We start from the raw sequence: 18,926 nt of genomic DNA, 5'->3' as shown, positions 1-18,926 counted from the left end.
GTAGATTATAAACCTGGAAGATAAAATATTGCAAAAATCTCAGAATTAACCAGATTTGTCCAACAATTAAAATTAACAGATGCTAACATTGTCTTCTATGATGTGCAACACAAACACCTCTGATACAATCTCAGACAAACTAGTCTGGGGTTTCATGACCCTCACTGACTGTCAGCTTGTTTGAAGCACTATATATATTTGTATAGTTGTATAGTTCATATATTTTTGTATAGTTAATCTCTCTATATTCTATACTGTATATGTTTGTGTAAGAGAGACTTGTAAAGTAAGTTGCTGTGATCTAAATATTTGAAAGTTCTGCTAATACAGCAGGTCAAATACTCAACCCAATGTCCAATCATTTCAGTTAATAATACCAAAAATACACAAACATTTCTCTTTTATCCAGTGGGACAGAACTTTTTTCATTGTGTTTATTAATGGGACACAACAGAATACTTCTGTGCTGCTGTATCAGAACATATTCATAGTGTTTATTGATGCTTCATATCATCTCTCTGTCATCAAACACCAGATTAATGAATGTGTAACACAACTGAACAGAACCGGTCCAGACAAGGCTCTATTCTGTGCAGGCATTGAATCAGAATCAGAAAGAGCTTTATTGCCAAGTATGCTTGCGCATACAAGGAATTTGTTTTAGTGACATAAGCTTCCAGTACACAGAGACAACAACACACAGACAAAAAAAAAAATTACAGGAGAATTACAAATTGGCAAATAAAAAAGTGTATAAACAATTGTGCTATAAATGATAATGGAATAGGATTGAGTGAGATGCAGGAATGTTCTAGGATGGAGGGGTAACAAATAAATATAAGGATATTGCACATTTTTGCATAAGTTTAAGTGGGAAACATTTAACTGTTCATGAGGTAGATTGCCTGGGGGAAGAAGCTATTCTTGCGCCTTGCTGTTCTTGTATTTGCGGCTCTGAGGCGCCGGCCAGATGGCAAAAGTTCAAAGATGGGGTGACTTGGATGTGAGGGATCCAGAGTGATTTTCTGAGTCCTTTTCCTCACTCTGGATGTGTACAGTTCTTGGAGGGTGGGCAGGGGAGCACCAATAATCCTTTCAGCAGTCCGAACAGTTCTCTGTAGTCTTCTGATATCTGATTTTGTAGCTGAACCAAACCAGACAGTAATTGAAGTACACAGGACTGACTCAATGACGGCTGAGTAGAACTGTTTCAGCAGCTCCTGTGGCAGGTTAAACTTCCTCAGCTGGCAAAGGAAGTACAACCTTTGTTGGGCTTTTTTCACAATGGAACCAATGTGATTGTCCCACTTCAGGTCCTGAGAGATGGTGGTTCCCAGGAATCTGAATGACTCCACTGCAGCCACAGTGCTGTTCATGATGGTGAGTGGGGAAAGTGCAGGGGGGTTTCTCCTAAAGTCCACAGTCATCTCCACTGTTTTGAGCGTGTTCAGCTCCAGGTTGTTAAGACTGCACCAGACAGCCAGCTGCTCAACCTCCTGTCTGTAAGCAGACTCGTCACCGTCCTGGATGAGGACGATGACTGTAGTGTCGTCTGCAAACTTCAGGAGCTTGACAGAAGGGTCTTTAGAGGTGCAGTCGTTGGTGTACAGGGAGAAGAGCAGAGGGGAGAGAACACATCCCTGAGGGGCACCAGTGTTGGTGGAGCAGCTGTTTGACATGAATTTCCCCAGTCTCACTAACTGTTGCCTATCTGTCAGAAAGCTGGTGATCCACTGACAGATAGAGCTAGGAACAGAGAGCTGGGTCAGTTTGGTCTGGAGGGTTGTTGGGATGATGGTGTTGAAAGCCGAACTAAAGTCCACAAACAGGATCCTCACATAAGTCCCTGTTTTGTCCAGATGTTGCAGGATGAAGTGCAATGCCATGTTGATTGCATCATCCACGGACCTGTTTGCTCGGTACGCAAACTTCAGGGGGTCCAGTAAGGGTGCAGTGATGTCCTTCAGATAAGCCAGAACCAGTTTTTCAAACGACTTCATGACGACATACGTTAGAGCCACAGGTCTGTAGTCGTTAAGTCCTGTTATTTTGGGTTTCTTTGGAATGGGGATTATGGTGGAGCGTTTGAAGCAGGAAGGCACTTCACACAACTCCAGAGATCTGTTGAAGATCTGTGAAAAGATGGGGGCCAGCTGGTCAGCACAGATTTTCAGACAGGCTGGTGTAGCGCCATCTGGGCCTGGTGCTTTTCTTCTTTTGTTTTTCTTGAAGACCTGGCGCACATCATCTTCACAGATTTGAAGAGCAGGAGGTATGGAGAGGGGGATTGCAGGAGGTGTTAATGGTTGTGTAGGGAGATGGTCAGAGTGGGTGTTGGGGGTTTCAAATCTACAATAAAACTCATTCAGGTCGTTAGCAAGTCGTTGATTAGCCTCAGTGCAAGGGGATGGTGTCTTGTAGTTTGTGATGGCTCTCAGTCCTCTCCAAACTGAAGTAGAGTCGTTGGAAGTAAACTGGTCTTCCAACTTTTTAGCGTAGGTCTTTTTAGCCGCTCTAATCTCTTTGTTCAGTGTGTTCCTGGCCTGACTGTACAAGACCCTGTCCCCATTTCTGTAGGCATCCTCTTTGGCCTGACGAAGGTGTCTGAGTTTTACTGTAAACCATGGCTTATCATTGTTGAATGTTAAATAAGTCCTGGTAGGAATGCATATATCCTCACAGAAACTAATATAGGATGTTACAGTCTCTGTGAGTTCGTCCAGATCGGTGGTAGCAGCTTCAAAAACGCTCCAGTCTGTGATGTCAAAACAAGATTGTAAATCCTGCTCTGTTTCGCTGGTCCATCTCTTCACAGTCTTTACTACAGGTTTAGCAGATTTAAGTTTCTGCTTGTAGGTCGGTATAAGATGAACCAGACAGTGATCAGAACGTCCCAAAGCTGCTCGTGGAACAGAGTGATATGCATCCTTTATTGTGGTGTAACAGTGATCCAGTATATTACTGTCTCTGGTGGGACAGGTAACATGCTGTCTGTATTTTGGCAGTTCACAGGAGAGATTGGCTTTATTAAAGTCCCCAAGAATGATTAAAACAGAGTCCGGGTGTTGTTGTTCTGTGTCTGTGATCTGATCAGCCAGTTTCTGTAAAGCTGAGCTCACATGCGCTTGAGGTGGAATGTAAACACTAACCAGAATGAACGAGTGAAACTCCCGCGGCGAATAGAACGGCTTGCAGTTGATAAACTGCGTTTCTAGATCAGGACAGCACATCTTCTTTAACACAGTTACATCTGTACACCACCGTTCATTGATGTAAAAGCATGTCCCGCCACCGCACGATTTCCCCGTTGATTCTGCTTCGCGGTCCGCTCTGAACAGCTGTAAGGCCCGGCAGATGGAGTGCGCTGTCCGGTATGGCGTGATTCAGCCAGGTTTCCGTGAAACACAGAGCAGCAGAGTGAGAGAAATCCTTATTTGTCCGAGAGAGCAGAAGGAGTTCGTCCGTTTTGTTGGGTAGAGAGCGGAGATTTGCGAGATGGATGCTAGGCAACGGCGTTCGAAATCCGCGCTTCCTGAGTCTGACGAGCGCTCCCGCTCGCTTTCCCCGTCTGCGCGTCCTGAAGCGCTTGATCAGCCCCGCTGCTCCTCCGATAACAATGTTCAGTAAAACGTCTGTATAATAGAAATCCGGAAACATATCATGTGGTGTGTTCTGCCGAATGTTCAGCAGTTCATCCCTGGTGAAACTGATCGTGTTTGTTAAACAAAAAACAGGAAAAACGAACAAAAACAGTACAAACACTGGAGAGCCAAGCACTGAAGCAGCCATGTGCGGCGCCATCTTGGATTGCTTCTTCAGTCTGACCTGTTTCAGAGAAATATTACTGGACTTCACATCTACACACACAGACAAACCTACAGTTTTATTTAGATGTGCAAAGTTGAATCTGTGTAGCAAAGCTGATCAAGTCACTGGACAGAGCAGAGCGAATGCATTTACGTTGTAGTGATGTTCAGACTAGAATCAGTTTAAACACAAATACACAGCAGTCAGGACTTTTATTTTAGGCAATATGCTCAGTTTTAGACAAAAGATGAAATAAGAATTATATGACAGAAATAAAAAGATATGAAAGATTTAAACACCTTTCACACAAGGTTGTTAGGAATTAAAACTTCATTGTATTTCTATCAAGAATCAGGACAGCTTGTACATAAATCATGAGACGTGGAAATTATTTGATTAAATGAACAACTTATTTGTTTTTCGGTTTTGATGATCAAATTGTGGAAAATTATCCAAAGATATTCAGACACTCTTCATCTGTTTTTTGGTTTATCAAGACATTGTGACTTTATTAAATAGTTTTCTTCTATCTTCTCTCTTTCTCTCAATGTAGATTAAGATGGTGTGGTTTGACAGATGAAGGTTGTTCTGCTGTGACTTCATGAACATAACGTGTCTGATTCATTGTGTTTTCTCTTTCTGTCTTCAGTCTGTGTGAATGCAGTATTACAGAGAAACAGTGTCTCATCCTGACTTCAGCTCTGAAATCAAACCCATCACACCTGAGAGAATTGGACCTGAGCTGGAATGAACTACTAGGAGACTCTGGAGTGAAACACCTCAGTGATCTACTGATGAACACACAATTCAAGCTGGAGAAACTACAGTTAGTATCATTATACTCTACAGCAGTTACAGTCAGATTGATTTATCAGGATACATAATTATTTCCAAAAATGAATGTACCCTTGTGATCTTTAATGAAAATAACTATCACTTTCTCTCATAAACACATCTCTTCTCTCGTCTGATGATGTGAAGGAGGGAAAACCTGTCAGTCTCATGAGATCACAGCAACATCAAACAATTACCAGCTTTTCATCTAAAATGAATTCCTGACCTGCAGTAAAAAACAAATAAGCTGTTTCACTCAGGCATGAATTACAATAAGAACGAAATATGATCACAAAATTTACCTGTTGACTGTAAACTACAATCTTAAAATTTCTTGAAGTAAAGTTTGATTTATGAACAGAGTTTTCTTGATTTATATTTAAACTCTATTTTTACATTTTTAATGTTATTGTGCTTCTATAGTTGATCCTGGATCTTAATTACATTAATAATCACCAAACCTTTTTTTTTTTTTGGTCTGAGTAAAGATTCTCCAGATTTGAAATGTAACTAGTATCCTCAAATCCTGTTTTGTTTTTGTTTTAGTTTTTGTCTGTATGATCATTTACTTATATTGTTTTCAGGTTTTGGCAACATTTTATTTATTGCAGTGTATGGTGTTAACGCATGATGAATTACTCCCACATGAACATAACGTGTCTGATTCATTGTGTTTTCTCTTTCTGTCTTCAGTCTGTGTAGATGCAGTATTACAGAGAAACAGTGTCTCATCCTGACTTCAGCTCTGAAATCAAACCCATCACACCTGAGAGAACTGAACCTGAGCAGGAATCAAATAAAAAACACAGGACTGAATCACTTATGTGACGTACTGAAGGATTCACGCTGTAAACTGGAGAGATTGAGGTCAGTAACATTCACAGACAAGAATCAAAATGATGAAAATCACTTTGTTTAACTCTTATGTGCTGTTCAAGATCTTTTCAGACCCCAAATGATGTTTGCTGAAATAAAAACTAATGTTCCCTTTATCTAAATGCAGTGTTGGGGAGTAACTAGTTACATGTAACGGCATTACGTAATTTAATTACAAAATTAATGTAACTGTAATTAGTTACAGTTACTAAGAAAAAATGAGTAATTAAATTACAGTTACTTATGAAATTTTTAACGATTACAAAGGGGATTACATTTGAATATTTACACACATCCACATACAGATTTAACTGTTTTCTTTCCCAAATTGCACTGACTATTCTGAGACATACCACCCTAATAATTCCCGGGATGCGGAAACACAGTCTGGTTCGTAGAATCCAGTCATAAAAACGAAATGCCTAACTCGGACAGAATATGCCACATTTTGGATGACTAAATCAAAAGTAGGTCATTACACTTGAATCAAAACATGACATCGACTAGTGTCTGTGAATATTAAGCCCCAAAAATGCAATATATGACTCCTGCACATTCTGCGTGTCTGTGGAAATCAGACGCGGACTGGACACCGGGAGAACCGGGACAATTCCCGGTGGCCTGGCAGCCGATTTTGCCCGCTATTTTAATATCATTATTGTATAATTGCCTCCCGAATGTACTAAAGCGTTTGATAATTAAATCTCTAATAAGTCATGAATTGTTAGTCATGACTCGCGCGCTCTCCGTGCCTCCGCCAATCGGTTTGGATCAGACTCCGAGTAATCAATGCGAGAGAGAGAGTGAGAGACTGGAGCAGTGGACTGCTGGAGCAGAGAAGCAGAACTCCTGTTCAGGGTTTCAGGTCAGTTTCATCTGTAAAGATGCTTTTTTGTCTTTTTTTTAATTATTTAATCAAGCAGCAGCACGTTGCTCATCAGTCATCACTCAAAATAGGCCTACTATATAAAGGACATCGTTATTATCTGTAGTAATGTTACAGTAGTAATTTAGCTGAAAAACAATCAGATTTTTTTTTATAGGTTTAGGGGGAGCTACGGACAGACAACAACACAACCCTTACGAAAATTAACGTTTTAATATACTTCTATAATTCCAGAGAAAATAGTTACTAATGTTTAACTGTGGTAACCAAAAATGTAAAATTATTTTACAAATTGAGTTATCTAAAAATAAATACAAATCCATTTGCAAAAAACAAAACAAGGTTATTGTATATAGGCTAAAAAAAGCATGGTCAATTTTTGTAAGGGAAAAACATGACTCGTGTACAGTATTAGGATTTTTCTATAAAGATATTGTAGTATTGTAGAGTATTGTTTGTAAAGTATAGTTTTGTTCAGTCTTGAGTATTAAAGTCATGAGAGAGATGGATAACGGCAAAATAAAGAGACGGAAGAGAAAAACGGAAGTGAAGGTGCAGTTCAGGAGAAAACTTTTAATTATTTAGCATGTCCCCAAATTAAAGATTTAAACCTTTTTTTATGTCAGGTCCAAACAAAAAATAGTTTTGTCCATGAATTTGTTTGTATGAGTTTGAATTTTCCAGTCTGAATTTTTTTCCCAGTCCGCCCCTCCTGTAAATTAATGGCAAAGACATGGTTTCATTTACTACACATAGGCCTACTGAAGCTTGCAGTGTTTTCAACCTCTGCCATCTCAATATAGGAGTACACGAGCACATAAACATAATTTCTAGAACTGTTCTGTGTCACTTCATGTGCATTTTACTTATTTTGAGAAAACTATAATCATGTCAATGTCAATGTCACCTTTATTTATATAGCGCTTTAAACAAAATACATTGCGTCAAAGCAACTGAACAACATTCATTAGGAAAACAGTGTCAATAATGCAAAAATGATAGTTAAAGGCAGTTCATCATTGGATTCAGTTATGTCATCTCTGTTCAGTTAAATAGTGTCTGTGCATTTATTTGCAATCAAGTCAACGATATCGCTGTAGATGAAGTGTCCCCAACTAAGCAAGCCAGAGGCGACAGCGGCAAGGAACCGAAACTCCATCGGTGACAGAACGGAGAAAAAAACCTTGGGAGAAACCAGGCTCAGTTGGGGGGCCAGTTCTCCTCTGACCAGACGAAACCAGTAGTTCAATTCCAGGCTGCAGCAAAGTCAGATTGTGCAGAAGAATCATCTGTTTCCTGTGGTCTTGTCCTGGTGCTTCTCTGCGACAAGGTCTTTACAGGGGATCTGTATCTGGGGCTCTAGTTGTCCTGGTCTCCGCTGTCTTTCAGGGATGTAGAGGTCCTTTCTAGGTGCTGATCCACCATCTGGTCTGGATACGTACTGGATCCGGGTGACTGCAGTGACCCTCTGATCTGGACACAGACTGGATCTGGTGGCCACGGTGACCTCGGAACAAGAGAGAAACAGACAAATATTAGCGTAGATGCCATTTTCTAATGATGTAGCGAGTACAAAGGTTGTTATGGGAAGTGTTTCCGGTTCCGGTTTACCTAATTAATGCAGCCTAAAAATCCTTTAACGGATTTGGATAATAAAAGCATATTAGTATGTTATGTGTATGCCAGGTTAAAGAGATGGGTCTTTAATCTAGATTTAAACTGCAAGAGTGTGTCTGCCTCCCGAACAATGTTAGGTAGGTTATTCCAGAGTTTGGGCGCCAAATAGGAAAAGGATCTGCCGCCTGCAGTTTTGATATTCTAGGTATTATCAAATTGCCTGAGTTTTGAGAACGTAGCGGACGTAGAGGATTATAATGTAAAAGGAGCTCATTCAAATACTGAGGTGCTAAACCATTCAGGGCTTTATAAGTAATAAGCAATATTTTAAAATCGATGCGATGCTTGATAGGGAGCCAGTGCAGTGTTGACAGGACCGGCTAATATGGTCCTACTTCCTGGTTCTAGTAAGAACTCTTGCTGCTGCATTTTGGACTAGCTGTAGTTTGTTTACTAAGCGTGCAGAACAACCACCCAATAAAGCATTACAATAATCTAACCTTGAGGTCATAAATGCATGGATTAACATGTCTGCATTTGACATTGAGAGCATAGGCCGTAATTTAGATATATTTTTGAGATGGAAAAATGCAGTTTTACAAATGCTAGAAACGTGGCTTTCTAAGGAAAGATTGCGATCAAGTAGCACACCTAGGTTCCTAACTGATGACGAAGAATTGACAGAGCAACCATCAAGTCTTAGACAGTGTTCTAGGTTATTACAAGCAGAGTTTTTAGGTCCTATAATTAACACCTCTGTTTTTTCAGAATTTAGCAGTAAGAAATTACTTGTCATCCAGTTTTTTATATCGACTATGCATTCCATTAGTTTTTCAAATTGGTGTGTTTCACCGGGCTGCGAAGAAATATAGAGCTGAGTATCATCAGCATAACAGTGAAAGCTAACACCATGTTTCCTGATGATATCTCCCAAGGGTAACATATAAAGTGTGAAGAGTAGCGGCCCTAGTACTGAGCCTTGAGGTACTCCATACTGCACTTGTGATCGATAGGATACATCTTCATTCACTGCTACGAACTGATGGCGGTCATATAAGTACGATTTAAACCATGCTAATGCACTTCCACTGATGCCAACAAAGTATTCAAGTCTATGCAAAAGAATGTTGTGGTCAATTGTGTCAAACGCAGCACTAAGATCCAATAAAACTAATAGAGAGATACACCCACGATCAGATGATAAGAGCAGATCATTTGTAACTCTAAGAAGAGCAGTCTCAGTACTATGATACGGTCTAAATCCTGACTGGAAATCCTCACATATACCATTTTTCTCTAAGAAGGAATATAATTGTGTGGATACCACCTTTTCTAGTATCTTGGACAGAAAAGGGAGATTCGAGATTGGTCTATAATTAACTAGTTCTTTGGGGTCAAGTTGTGGTTTTTTGATGAGAGGCTTAATAACAGCCAGTTTGAAGGTTTTGGGGACATGTCCTAATGACAATGAGGAATTAATAATAGTCAGAAGAGGATCTATGACTTCTGGAAGCACCTCTTTCAGGAGCTTAGATGGTATAGGGTCTAACATACATGTTGTTGTTTTAGATGATTTAACAAGTTTATACAATTCTTCCTCTCCTATGGTAGAGAATGAGTGGAACTGTTCCTCAGGGGGTCTATAGTGCACTGTCTGATGTGATACTGTAGCTGACGGCTGAATGGTTGCAATTTTATCTCTAATAGTATCGATTTTAGAAGTAAAGTAGTTCATAAACTCATTACTGCTGTGGTGTTGGGAAATGTCAACACTTGTTGAGGCTTTATTTTTCGTTAATTTAGCCACTGTATTGAATAAATACCTGGGGTTATGTTTGTTTTCTTCTAAAAGAGAAGAAAAGTAATTGGATCTAGCAGTTTTTAATGCTTTTCTGTAGGATATGTTACTTTCCCGCCAAGCAATACGAAATACCTCTAGTTTTGTTTTCCTCCAGCTGCGCTCCATTTTTCGGGCTGCTCTCTTTAGGGTGCGAGTATGCTCATTATACCATGGTGTCAAACTGTTTTCCTTAACCTTCCTTAAGCGTAAAGGAGCAACTTTATTTAAAGTGCTAGAAAAGAGAGAGTCCATAGTTTCTGTTACATCATCAAGTTGTTCTGAGGTTTTGGATATGCTAAGGAATTTGGATACATCAGGAAGATAACTTAAAAAGCAGTCTTTTGTGTTAGAAGTGATGGTTCTTCCATACTTGTAACAAGAAGTAGAATTTACAATTTTGGCTATATGAATTTTGCAAAGAACTAAATAATGATCTGAGATATCATCACTTGGCTGAATAATTTCAACACCATCAACATCAATTCCATGTGACAGTATTAAATCTAGAGTATGATTTCGACAATGAGTAGGTCCTGAAACGTGTTGTCTAACACCAATAGAGTTCAGAATGTCTATAAATGCTGATCCCAATGCATCGTTTTCATTATCAACATGGATATTAAAATCACCAACTATTAAAACTTTATCTGCAGCCAGAACTAACTCGGATGTAAAATCACCAAACTCTTTAATAAAGTCTGTATGGTGCCCTGGTGGCCTGTATACAGTAGCCAGTACAAACATAACAGGGGATTTATCATTAACATTTGTTTCTTTGGATAATGTTATATGAAGTACCATTACTTCAAACGAGTTATACTTGTAGCCTGCCCTCTGAGAAATCCTGAAAACGTTGTTATAAATTGAAGCAACACCTCCACCTTTTAGACGTGGCTCATGTTTATAACAGTAATCTTGGGGGGTGGACTCATTTAAAATAATGTAATCATCAGGTTTCAGCCAGGTTTCTGTCAAACAGAGTACATCTATATTATGATCAGTGATCATATTATTTACAAAAAGTGTTTTCGTAGAAAGGGATCTGATATTCAATAAGCCAAGCTTTATCATTTGTTTATCCATATTGCTTCTGTTTTTTAATGTTGAACCTCAATTAAATTGTTAATCTTATCTTGGTTTGGACGTTTTTTGTTTTTTCTAGTTCGGGGAACAGACACAGTCTCTATAGTGTGATATCTAGGTGAAAAAGTCTCTATGTGCTGAGAATTAACTGACCTCTGTGACGGGAGGCAGCTAGCAGACGGTCGGTTTAGCCAGTCTGTCTGCTTCCTGACCTGGGCCCCAGTTAGTCAAGTATAAACACTAAGACTATTTGCCATATTTCTAGAGAGAAGAGTGGCGCCACCCCAGGAGGGATGAAGACCATCTCTTTTAAACAGGTCAGGTCTGCCCCAAAATTGCTCGTCCAATTGTCTATGAAACCTATGTTATTCTGTGGGCACCACTTAGACATCCAGCCATTGAGTGATGACAATCTGCTATGCATCTCATCACCACGGTAAGCAGGGAGGGGACCAGAGCATATTACAGTGTCTGACATCGTGCTTGCAAGTTCACACACCTCTTTAATGTTATTTTTAGTGATTTCCGAAGTCGAACATCATTAGCGCTGGCATGAATAACAATCTTACTGTATTTACGTTTAGCATTAGCCAGCACTTTTAAATTTGCCAAGATGTCAGGCGCTCTGGCTCCCGGTAAACATTTGACTATGGTGGCTGGTGTCTCTATATTCATGTTCCGTACAATAGAATCACCAATAACTAGAGCACTTTCATCAGGTTTCTCAGTGGGTGCATCACTGAGTGGGGAGAACCTGTTTAATGTTTTGATCGGAACAGAAGAGCGGTGTTTTGACCCACGACTACGCTGCCTCACTGTCACCCAGTTGCCCTGCTGCTGGGGCTCTGTTTCCGGAACCGAACAATGTACAGGAATCCCTGAGCTAGACGCATCCAAAGCCGTATCTAGAGCCCTAACATTCTTACTGTCCTCAATTAAAGTTTGGATGCGTGTCTCTAATTCTGAAATCTTCTCTGTCAGCCTAACTATTTCCCTGCATTTATCACATGTGAATCCCTCATCAGCGACAGAGATAGATAAACTGTACATGTGGCAAGAGGTGCAAGAAACAATGATAGGAGAAGCCATTACTCACCGTGCTTGATGAAAATTCTTACTGCGTTTGTTTGATGAACTTGTGAAAAACTGGAGCGAGGGAGAGGAGAAAAGAAAACAGCGATAGGTTCGAATGAAGACGCTAATGACAAGCTAACGAGTGCTAACGCTTTGCAGGTGTACTGCACTCACGGAAATAAAATAAAAGTGAACGATCAAAGTTAATCTGATAAGATTGATCGATAATATCAGAAATATGGTGTGAATTAAGTTATATTTTACCACTTTAAAAAACAGAGTGATAGTAAGATAAAGATTCTAGAGAAAAAAATAAAATAACAGCTACACGGAGCTACAATTTGCTACAGAAGGCCAACAGGAAGTAGAGAAAACACTGTCCAACAGCGACACCCGCAGGCAGGAAAGCTCAGTGACATCAAAAGCAATACAGAACGTGCAGCTCTTCCACAGGTAATCATATACAAAGAGACAGCAGTTAAAAAAACACCAATGTTTCAGGAGTTTATTACACAGAATATGACACATGCTTATTAGATAACTGTATTTGAGTTGATGTATATGCTTTTATTTATTATTCTTTAATTTTCACAAATTTAGAAAAGTAATCAAAAAGTACTCAAAAGTAATTAGTTACATTACTTTAATAAAGTAATTGAAAAAGTTACACTACTATTACATTTTAAACAGGGTAACTTGTAATCTGTAACCTATTACATTTCCAAAGTAACCTTCCCAACACTGTCTAAATGACATGAGACTTTGTACGGTTGTCAACACTTGGTAGATCTACAAAAAGAAAATTAAATTTGATTGAGATCTGGTTGTGTGTTAGTGTGAAAAAACATGAGAAAAACACCCAGCACATTTAATTTATTTATATAAATATAAAACATATCATAAATCCTTAAAGAATTACACAAATGTAGAGTACAAACATTAGTAAATGACACATTTTGTAACAAAATGTCGTTTTGTTGGCTGTGTTCTCTGGAGACCCCAAACAGCACGAGTGTCGTCCCCAAACGAACAGCACATAAGAGTTCAACAAAACACTTTATACTCAATATCTCATGATGAATGTGTTCACATTATATTTGTGAAAGATTCTTCATCTTAATGATGTGTTTGTAAGATGATCTCTCTTCCTCTGTTTGTCTCTTTCTAGTCTTTATTTCTGTGGCATTACAGATGTTTCTTCTTTAACTCAGTCTTTGACAAACACAAAAGCTCTGCAGTTTCTAAAAGAGATTCATCTGAGAGATAATAAGATTGGAGACTCAAAGCAGAAGCTCATTGATGTGCTACGAGACTCAAACTGTAAACTGATGTGAGTAAACTTCACTTTGTGATATTAAAGAGATTCATTTACCTCTGATATGTGAACAAATATATACTTTCAAATATTAGTGAAAAGAGTTGATCAAATGATCATCAAGCTTTATTTCAAAGGGTTTGTGTCAGAATGAAATGTAAAGTTGATAAAAATGTTGAACACAAAGGAGGAAAGAGAAGAAAAGCAGACTGTCACAGCTTTCTACAGCAACAGCTGCTTTATTAATGAGATCAGTAATAGTGAATCATTAGAGTTTGAAATAGATTTGTTCAGATTGTAGGAAAACGCTGGTAAAATCAGAGCAGATTCAGCTTCAGCTCACAGTCGTCCAGCATCACATGATCAATGTCTCTGTCTCTTGTGTGTTTTTACTTTGACAAGCAACACGTCACATTACTTTACACTTACTTTCTGTAAGAGATAATGTCCCTCCAGCCGCTTGTTATCACAGAATAAACCCGACAGGGTGATCAGGACTTGTGTCCTCCTGAAGAGACTTATTCTGTGATAACATCCGGCTGCATCTGCATTATCACACTTATTATATGCTTTCTTGACACACAAGTGAAGAATTAGACACAATTTAGATTCAGCTAAACACTTCTGCTCCGTTAGCAACTTTTGATTACAGGATTTTAATGTAACTTTTTACTGTGATTGAAATATAGCAACTAATTAATACTTTATTCCACTGAACTCTGATTGTCTTCTCTTCTGTTCAATCTTAGAGTATAGAAGGAGTTAAATCACCAGAAGCTGATAAATGCTGTGTATCATAAAGTGAAGTGATCTTGAGAGGAGCAGTAAACATCAGCTGAAGATCCACAGAAGAGCTTCACTACTGTGTCTATGAGGAGAAATAAATGTGTGATAAATGTGTAAATGTGATCCATACAGGTGAAGAGACTCAGACTTTACAATCAAATAATGCAGCATGTGTGTTAGAAACATGATATTGAATGATTAATGTTGCTTTAGTATTCAAGCAGATGATCATTGTGTTTAATGTAAAGCTGGAACAGAGGAGGAAGAAGCTCAGATGAGTCTGTCTGGCTCTTCAGTTTAATAATATTTCTATTAAACTCATTCAGAATGATTCAGATGTTTAAATCTGATTGTCAAGTGCAGCACTTAAATGTGTCAAAAGATATAAAGCAAATCTACAATGTGTGAAACTTATCTCATGTTTTCTACACATTGTTATTCTATTTGACTTTATATTTAGTTGTGTGTATGTTGTTAATGTACAGATATCCAGTATATAGTCTTTGTTCTGTGGATGGAGTCTCTCCTTCATCAAATCAACTAAACATTTTCACAAGTTAACAGCATTTGTGTCTTTCACTCTCCTCTAAATACTCAAACACATTCAGTCTTTTTAACACTTTTATATTTTCATGTAAATAAAATGCTATGAAATGTTCCCATTATACGTACAGCAGGTAAAATAAGTCAGCATTTTTCTCAGTTAATATATTTCTGAAGGTGCTGTTTACATCATGTCGGTAACAATCCAAGAAATACATTCATACAAAGAAAAAAAAGATGAGTTCAGAAATTAAGATCTGTGTAATAAAGTAGAATCCCAATCACCAAATGTACAGTAGAAAGACAAAAACTTTCAGAAATGATTTAGAAAATATCAGAAATAATCCTGTAAATCAGATAAATCTGCTGCAGATTTGTCAGTGAATTCACTTCTTGTGAAAATACTACACTGATTTTAAATAGAATAAGATTTACTGCTGTATGATTAGCTCTAGTTATATTTTTAACAGTAATTCATAAATGAAAACACTTCAAAACCAACAGCTTTTATGAATTCAGTGTGTTTATACATATGCAATAGTAAATCTAAGCAACTTATAATTGCAATGTTTTAAATGTAAAGCGTATTATATTGAGTTATGATTTCTAATACATACAGGTGAAACAAATGAAATAATGCAGCATTAATATAAACACGTACACATGGGAGATATTGAAGAACATTTCAGTCATAGTACAGAGTCAGCTCTTTTGAGGGTTTCTAATCATATTTGACATGGTTTGAGCTCAGGTTTGATTGGCAAATGAATGCTGTTGTAAAGTTGATCATCTCTTTTGAGGACATGGAGAAAGTTGTGCATGTTTTGTGTTACTGTGTTTGGATTATTGTAATGCGTTATATCTGGCTGTGAATCAGGCCTCTCTCTCTCTCTCTCTCTCTCTCTCTCTCTCTCTCTCTCTCTCTCTCTCTCCCTCTGTCTCTCTCTCTCTCTCTCTCTCTCTCCCTCTGTCTCTCTCTCTCTCTCTCTCTCCCCCTGTCTCACTCTCTCTCTCTCTCTCTCTGTGTGTGTGCGTGCGCAAGTGCGGAACTTCTGGGAGAGGCGCGTGGGTGTTTGAGCGAGTGGCGGCTTGTTTGAGTAACGATTCACTTGAGCGATTACTTAGCCGTTATGGTAAAATGATGATGCCGATAAAAATGATCCCTCTTGGTGTTAAAACCCCAGATTTAAAACACGTTATGTCTTTTAGACGTCAAACTGCTATGGTTTTGAATGCAGATTTTCAGTGCTTGGACGTGTCGGCGAAATTGACTTTGGCAGGTAAAGATTATACGATTTTTATCAGCACGGAATCACTTAAATGCTTTTCCTGTGGGGCCTTTGGACATACAAAATTGAAATGTACTAATAATAAGGTGACTGAACAAAATGAGACTGAACCTAAAACACCTCTGGAGCAAGTGGCTCCTGCCATGGAAAATGGTAATCAGGATGGCAAAGATAAAACTGATCAGCGGGCTGAATCGGATTCACTGTCAAAATATGATGAAAATCCGAAAGAGGCAGTGATCAGTCATGCTGAGAATGCGGGAGAGTGTTCGCTGAACGCTAATGAATGCGCTGATGTTCGCTGTGTGGCGATCGGTGCTGAGACCGGCGCTGCGGGAAACAGCGACTCCGAGCGCTCCAGAGAGCCAGATGAGCTCGTGACAGTCGAAGAGTCTCGGGACTCGCTATCATCTGTTGGCCTGTCACAGGTCGATGTGGATCAGCTGTCTGAGAGAGGTGAGGCTCAGTCCATAATCACAAACTCTGACAGTGAGGAATCTGATAATGTGGATTATTTCACTGATGTCAGCTCACAAGGAAGTGCTGCGGAGAAAAAACGCAGTTCGCAAATAAAACCACCTTATTACACAGTACAACAAATGAATAATTTTCTCAATGACACTTTTAATCAGCGAAGGCCACAACTAGAGAAGCATTTCTCTGATTTACAACTGTTTGTTGATTCATGCGCTGTGGCTATGAGAAAAGCTTCATTGGAGGAGCTTGATCAGCCTAAAAGATATAGACTAAAGAAACATGTCAGTGCCGTTAAAAAACGACTAAACACGTGTCATAAAAAACATTGATACGGTTATGTATAGTAAGGTGATATATTATTTTTGCATTCTTTTACCTTTCGTTATGACAACCTTAAACATTGGGACCTTTAATGTTAATGGTTGTCGGTGTACAAGGAAGAGAGTTGCTTTGTTTGATTATCTGCAGTTAAAACAGGCAGATGTTATTTTGTTGCAGGAAACGCATACAGATCGTTAAAATCAAGCACAGTGGTATGGTGATTGGAAAGGCAGTGTTGTATTGAGTCATGGTACAAACCTTAGTGCGGGTATTGCCATCCTTTTTTCTCCATCTGTTAGCATACAGCCAGATGTCCTTGAAATAATACCTGGTAGGATGTTGAGAGTTGATGTTGTTTTTGGTGATACTCCTTTTTCTTTAATTAATGTGTATGTGCCGAATGTTGGTCAAGAACGCATCTCATTTTTCAAGACACTTTCTGATGCTTTAGTTAAGTGTCCTCAGGGAAATATTGTTATACTTGGTGGAGATTTTAATTGTACTGTTAATTCACATTTGGACAGGAATCATGATGAACCTCACCAAGCTTCTGCTGAGATTTTAAAGAAAATAATTAATGAACATAATTTAGTTGATGTGTGGAGGGAGGCCTTTCCTATGGCCAGACAGTACACATGGCTAAAAGCTAATTCTAAAATTATGTCAGGAGCTAGGCTTGACCGTTTTTATGTCAAAAAGGCCAATAGGGGTAGGTTTTTTAGTAGTTCGATTTCACCATCTTTTCTGTCAGATCATCACTATGTATCTATTTTAGTATCTGGTTCTCTTTCTAAATCTCACAAATCGCATTGGCGATTTAATAATAGATTATTGCAGGACGGCACTTTTCTTCACTCTTTTAATCTTTTCTGGAAAGCTTGGAGAGAGGAGAGATGTAATTTTCAGTCACTGAGTCAATGGTGGGATGTTGGTAAGACACACATCAAGTCTTTTTCAAGCCAACAGTATACTGCACACAATGCTGGGATGCTCAAAGAAAGAATGAAGTCCCTTGAACAAGCTATCCTTGGGAAAAGCAGTGACTGTACCCATAATAATTCAACTTTCATTGACTCTGTTGCGAATGATAAACTCCTTTTGAAAAATTTATTGGAAGAGCGAGGAAGCTCAGCCCTTCTGAGAACCAGATTTGCACAGCTGAATGACATGGATGCTCCTACATCATTCTTCTTTGGTCTTGAAAAAAAAAACCCCAAGGGAACAGAAGAGTTTTCATCAGTTAAAAATACCAGGTGGTGGAGTTATAACGGATCAACGGGAAATTCAGTCTTATGCTCTCTCTTTTTATGAGGATTTATACCATTCGGAATTATGTGACGATGCAGTGGCTGATGAACTTTTACGTGACCTATCCAAATTGACTGAAAAAGCAAGTAATGAGTTGGACAGGCCGTTGACTTTTGGAGAGATTTCACAAGCTGTTCAGGAAATGTGTTCTGGGAAGTCACCTGGATTGGACGGGCTCTCGGCAGAATTTTTTAAATCCTTCTGGAACCTACTAGGACAAGACTTGTATGAAGTTTTTCTTGAATGCATCAATCAAGGGACCCTTCCTTTGAGTTGTCGAAGGGCAATTCTTACATTAATTCCGAAAAAGGGGGATCTTGGGTGTTTGAGGAACTGGCGGCCGGTATCACTGATATGTGTTGATTTTAAGATTTTATCCAAATCATTGACTAACAGGCTTAAGAAATATATGGCATCAGTCATTCATATGGACCAAACATTTTGTGTCCCCAAAAGGACAATTTTTGATAACCTGTTTTTGATGAGGGATATGATTACAGTGGCAAAAATGCACAATTTAGACATCGGTTTGCTTTCATTGGATCAAGAAAAAGCGTTTGGCAGGGTTGATCACCAGTATTTATTTAAATCTCTGGAAGCTTTTGGTTTTGGTCCTTATTTTGTATCTCTTATCAAAATGCTATATAATGAAGTTTTTAGTATGTTGAAGATCAATGGGTCTTTAACCAGGCCTTTCTCTGTGTCCAGGGGAATAAGGCAAGGGTGTCCTCTCTCTGGACTTCTGTATGCTATTTCTATTGAGCCTTTATTAGTCTCACTTCGGAGGCAGCTAAGTGGTTTTAATATTCTTAGTGACCCCAGTGTAGGTTCAGTTAAACTTACAGCATATGCTGATGATATAACAGTGGT

General features: G+C 38.8%; 1 protein-coding gene across 1 annotated transcript in view; it reads left to right on the top strand.

Annotated features, from left to right (window-relative positions):
* LOC132159418 (ribonuclease inhibitor-like) overlaps positions 1 to 13,382 on the top strand; it is a 32,890-nt gene extending 19,508 nt beyond the window's left edge. Inside the window, exons 2-3 of the mRNA XM_059568924.1 lie at positions 5,335 to 5,508; positions 13,186 to 13,382. Coding sequence (XP_059424907.1) covers positions 5,335 to 5,508; positions 13,186 to 13,351 — 340 coding nt within the window. The 3' untranslated portion in view covers positions 13,352 to 13,382. The remainder of the gene's footprint in view (positions 1 to 5,334; positions 5,509 to 13,185) is intronic.
* Positions 13,383 to 18,926: the final 5,544 nt, after the last annotated feature.

Source organism: Carassius carassius, chromosome 16 (assembly GCF_963082965.1).
Source record: "Carassius carassius chromosome 16, fCarCar2.1, whole genome shotgun sequence".
Taxonomy (NCBI): Eukaryota; Metazoa; Chordata; class Actinopteri; order Cypriniformes; family Cyprinidae; genus Carassius; species Carassius carassius.
This window is presented reverse-complemented; position numbering and strand designations above follow the sequence as displayed.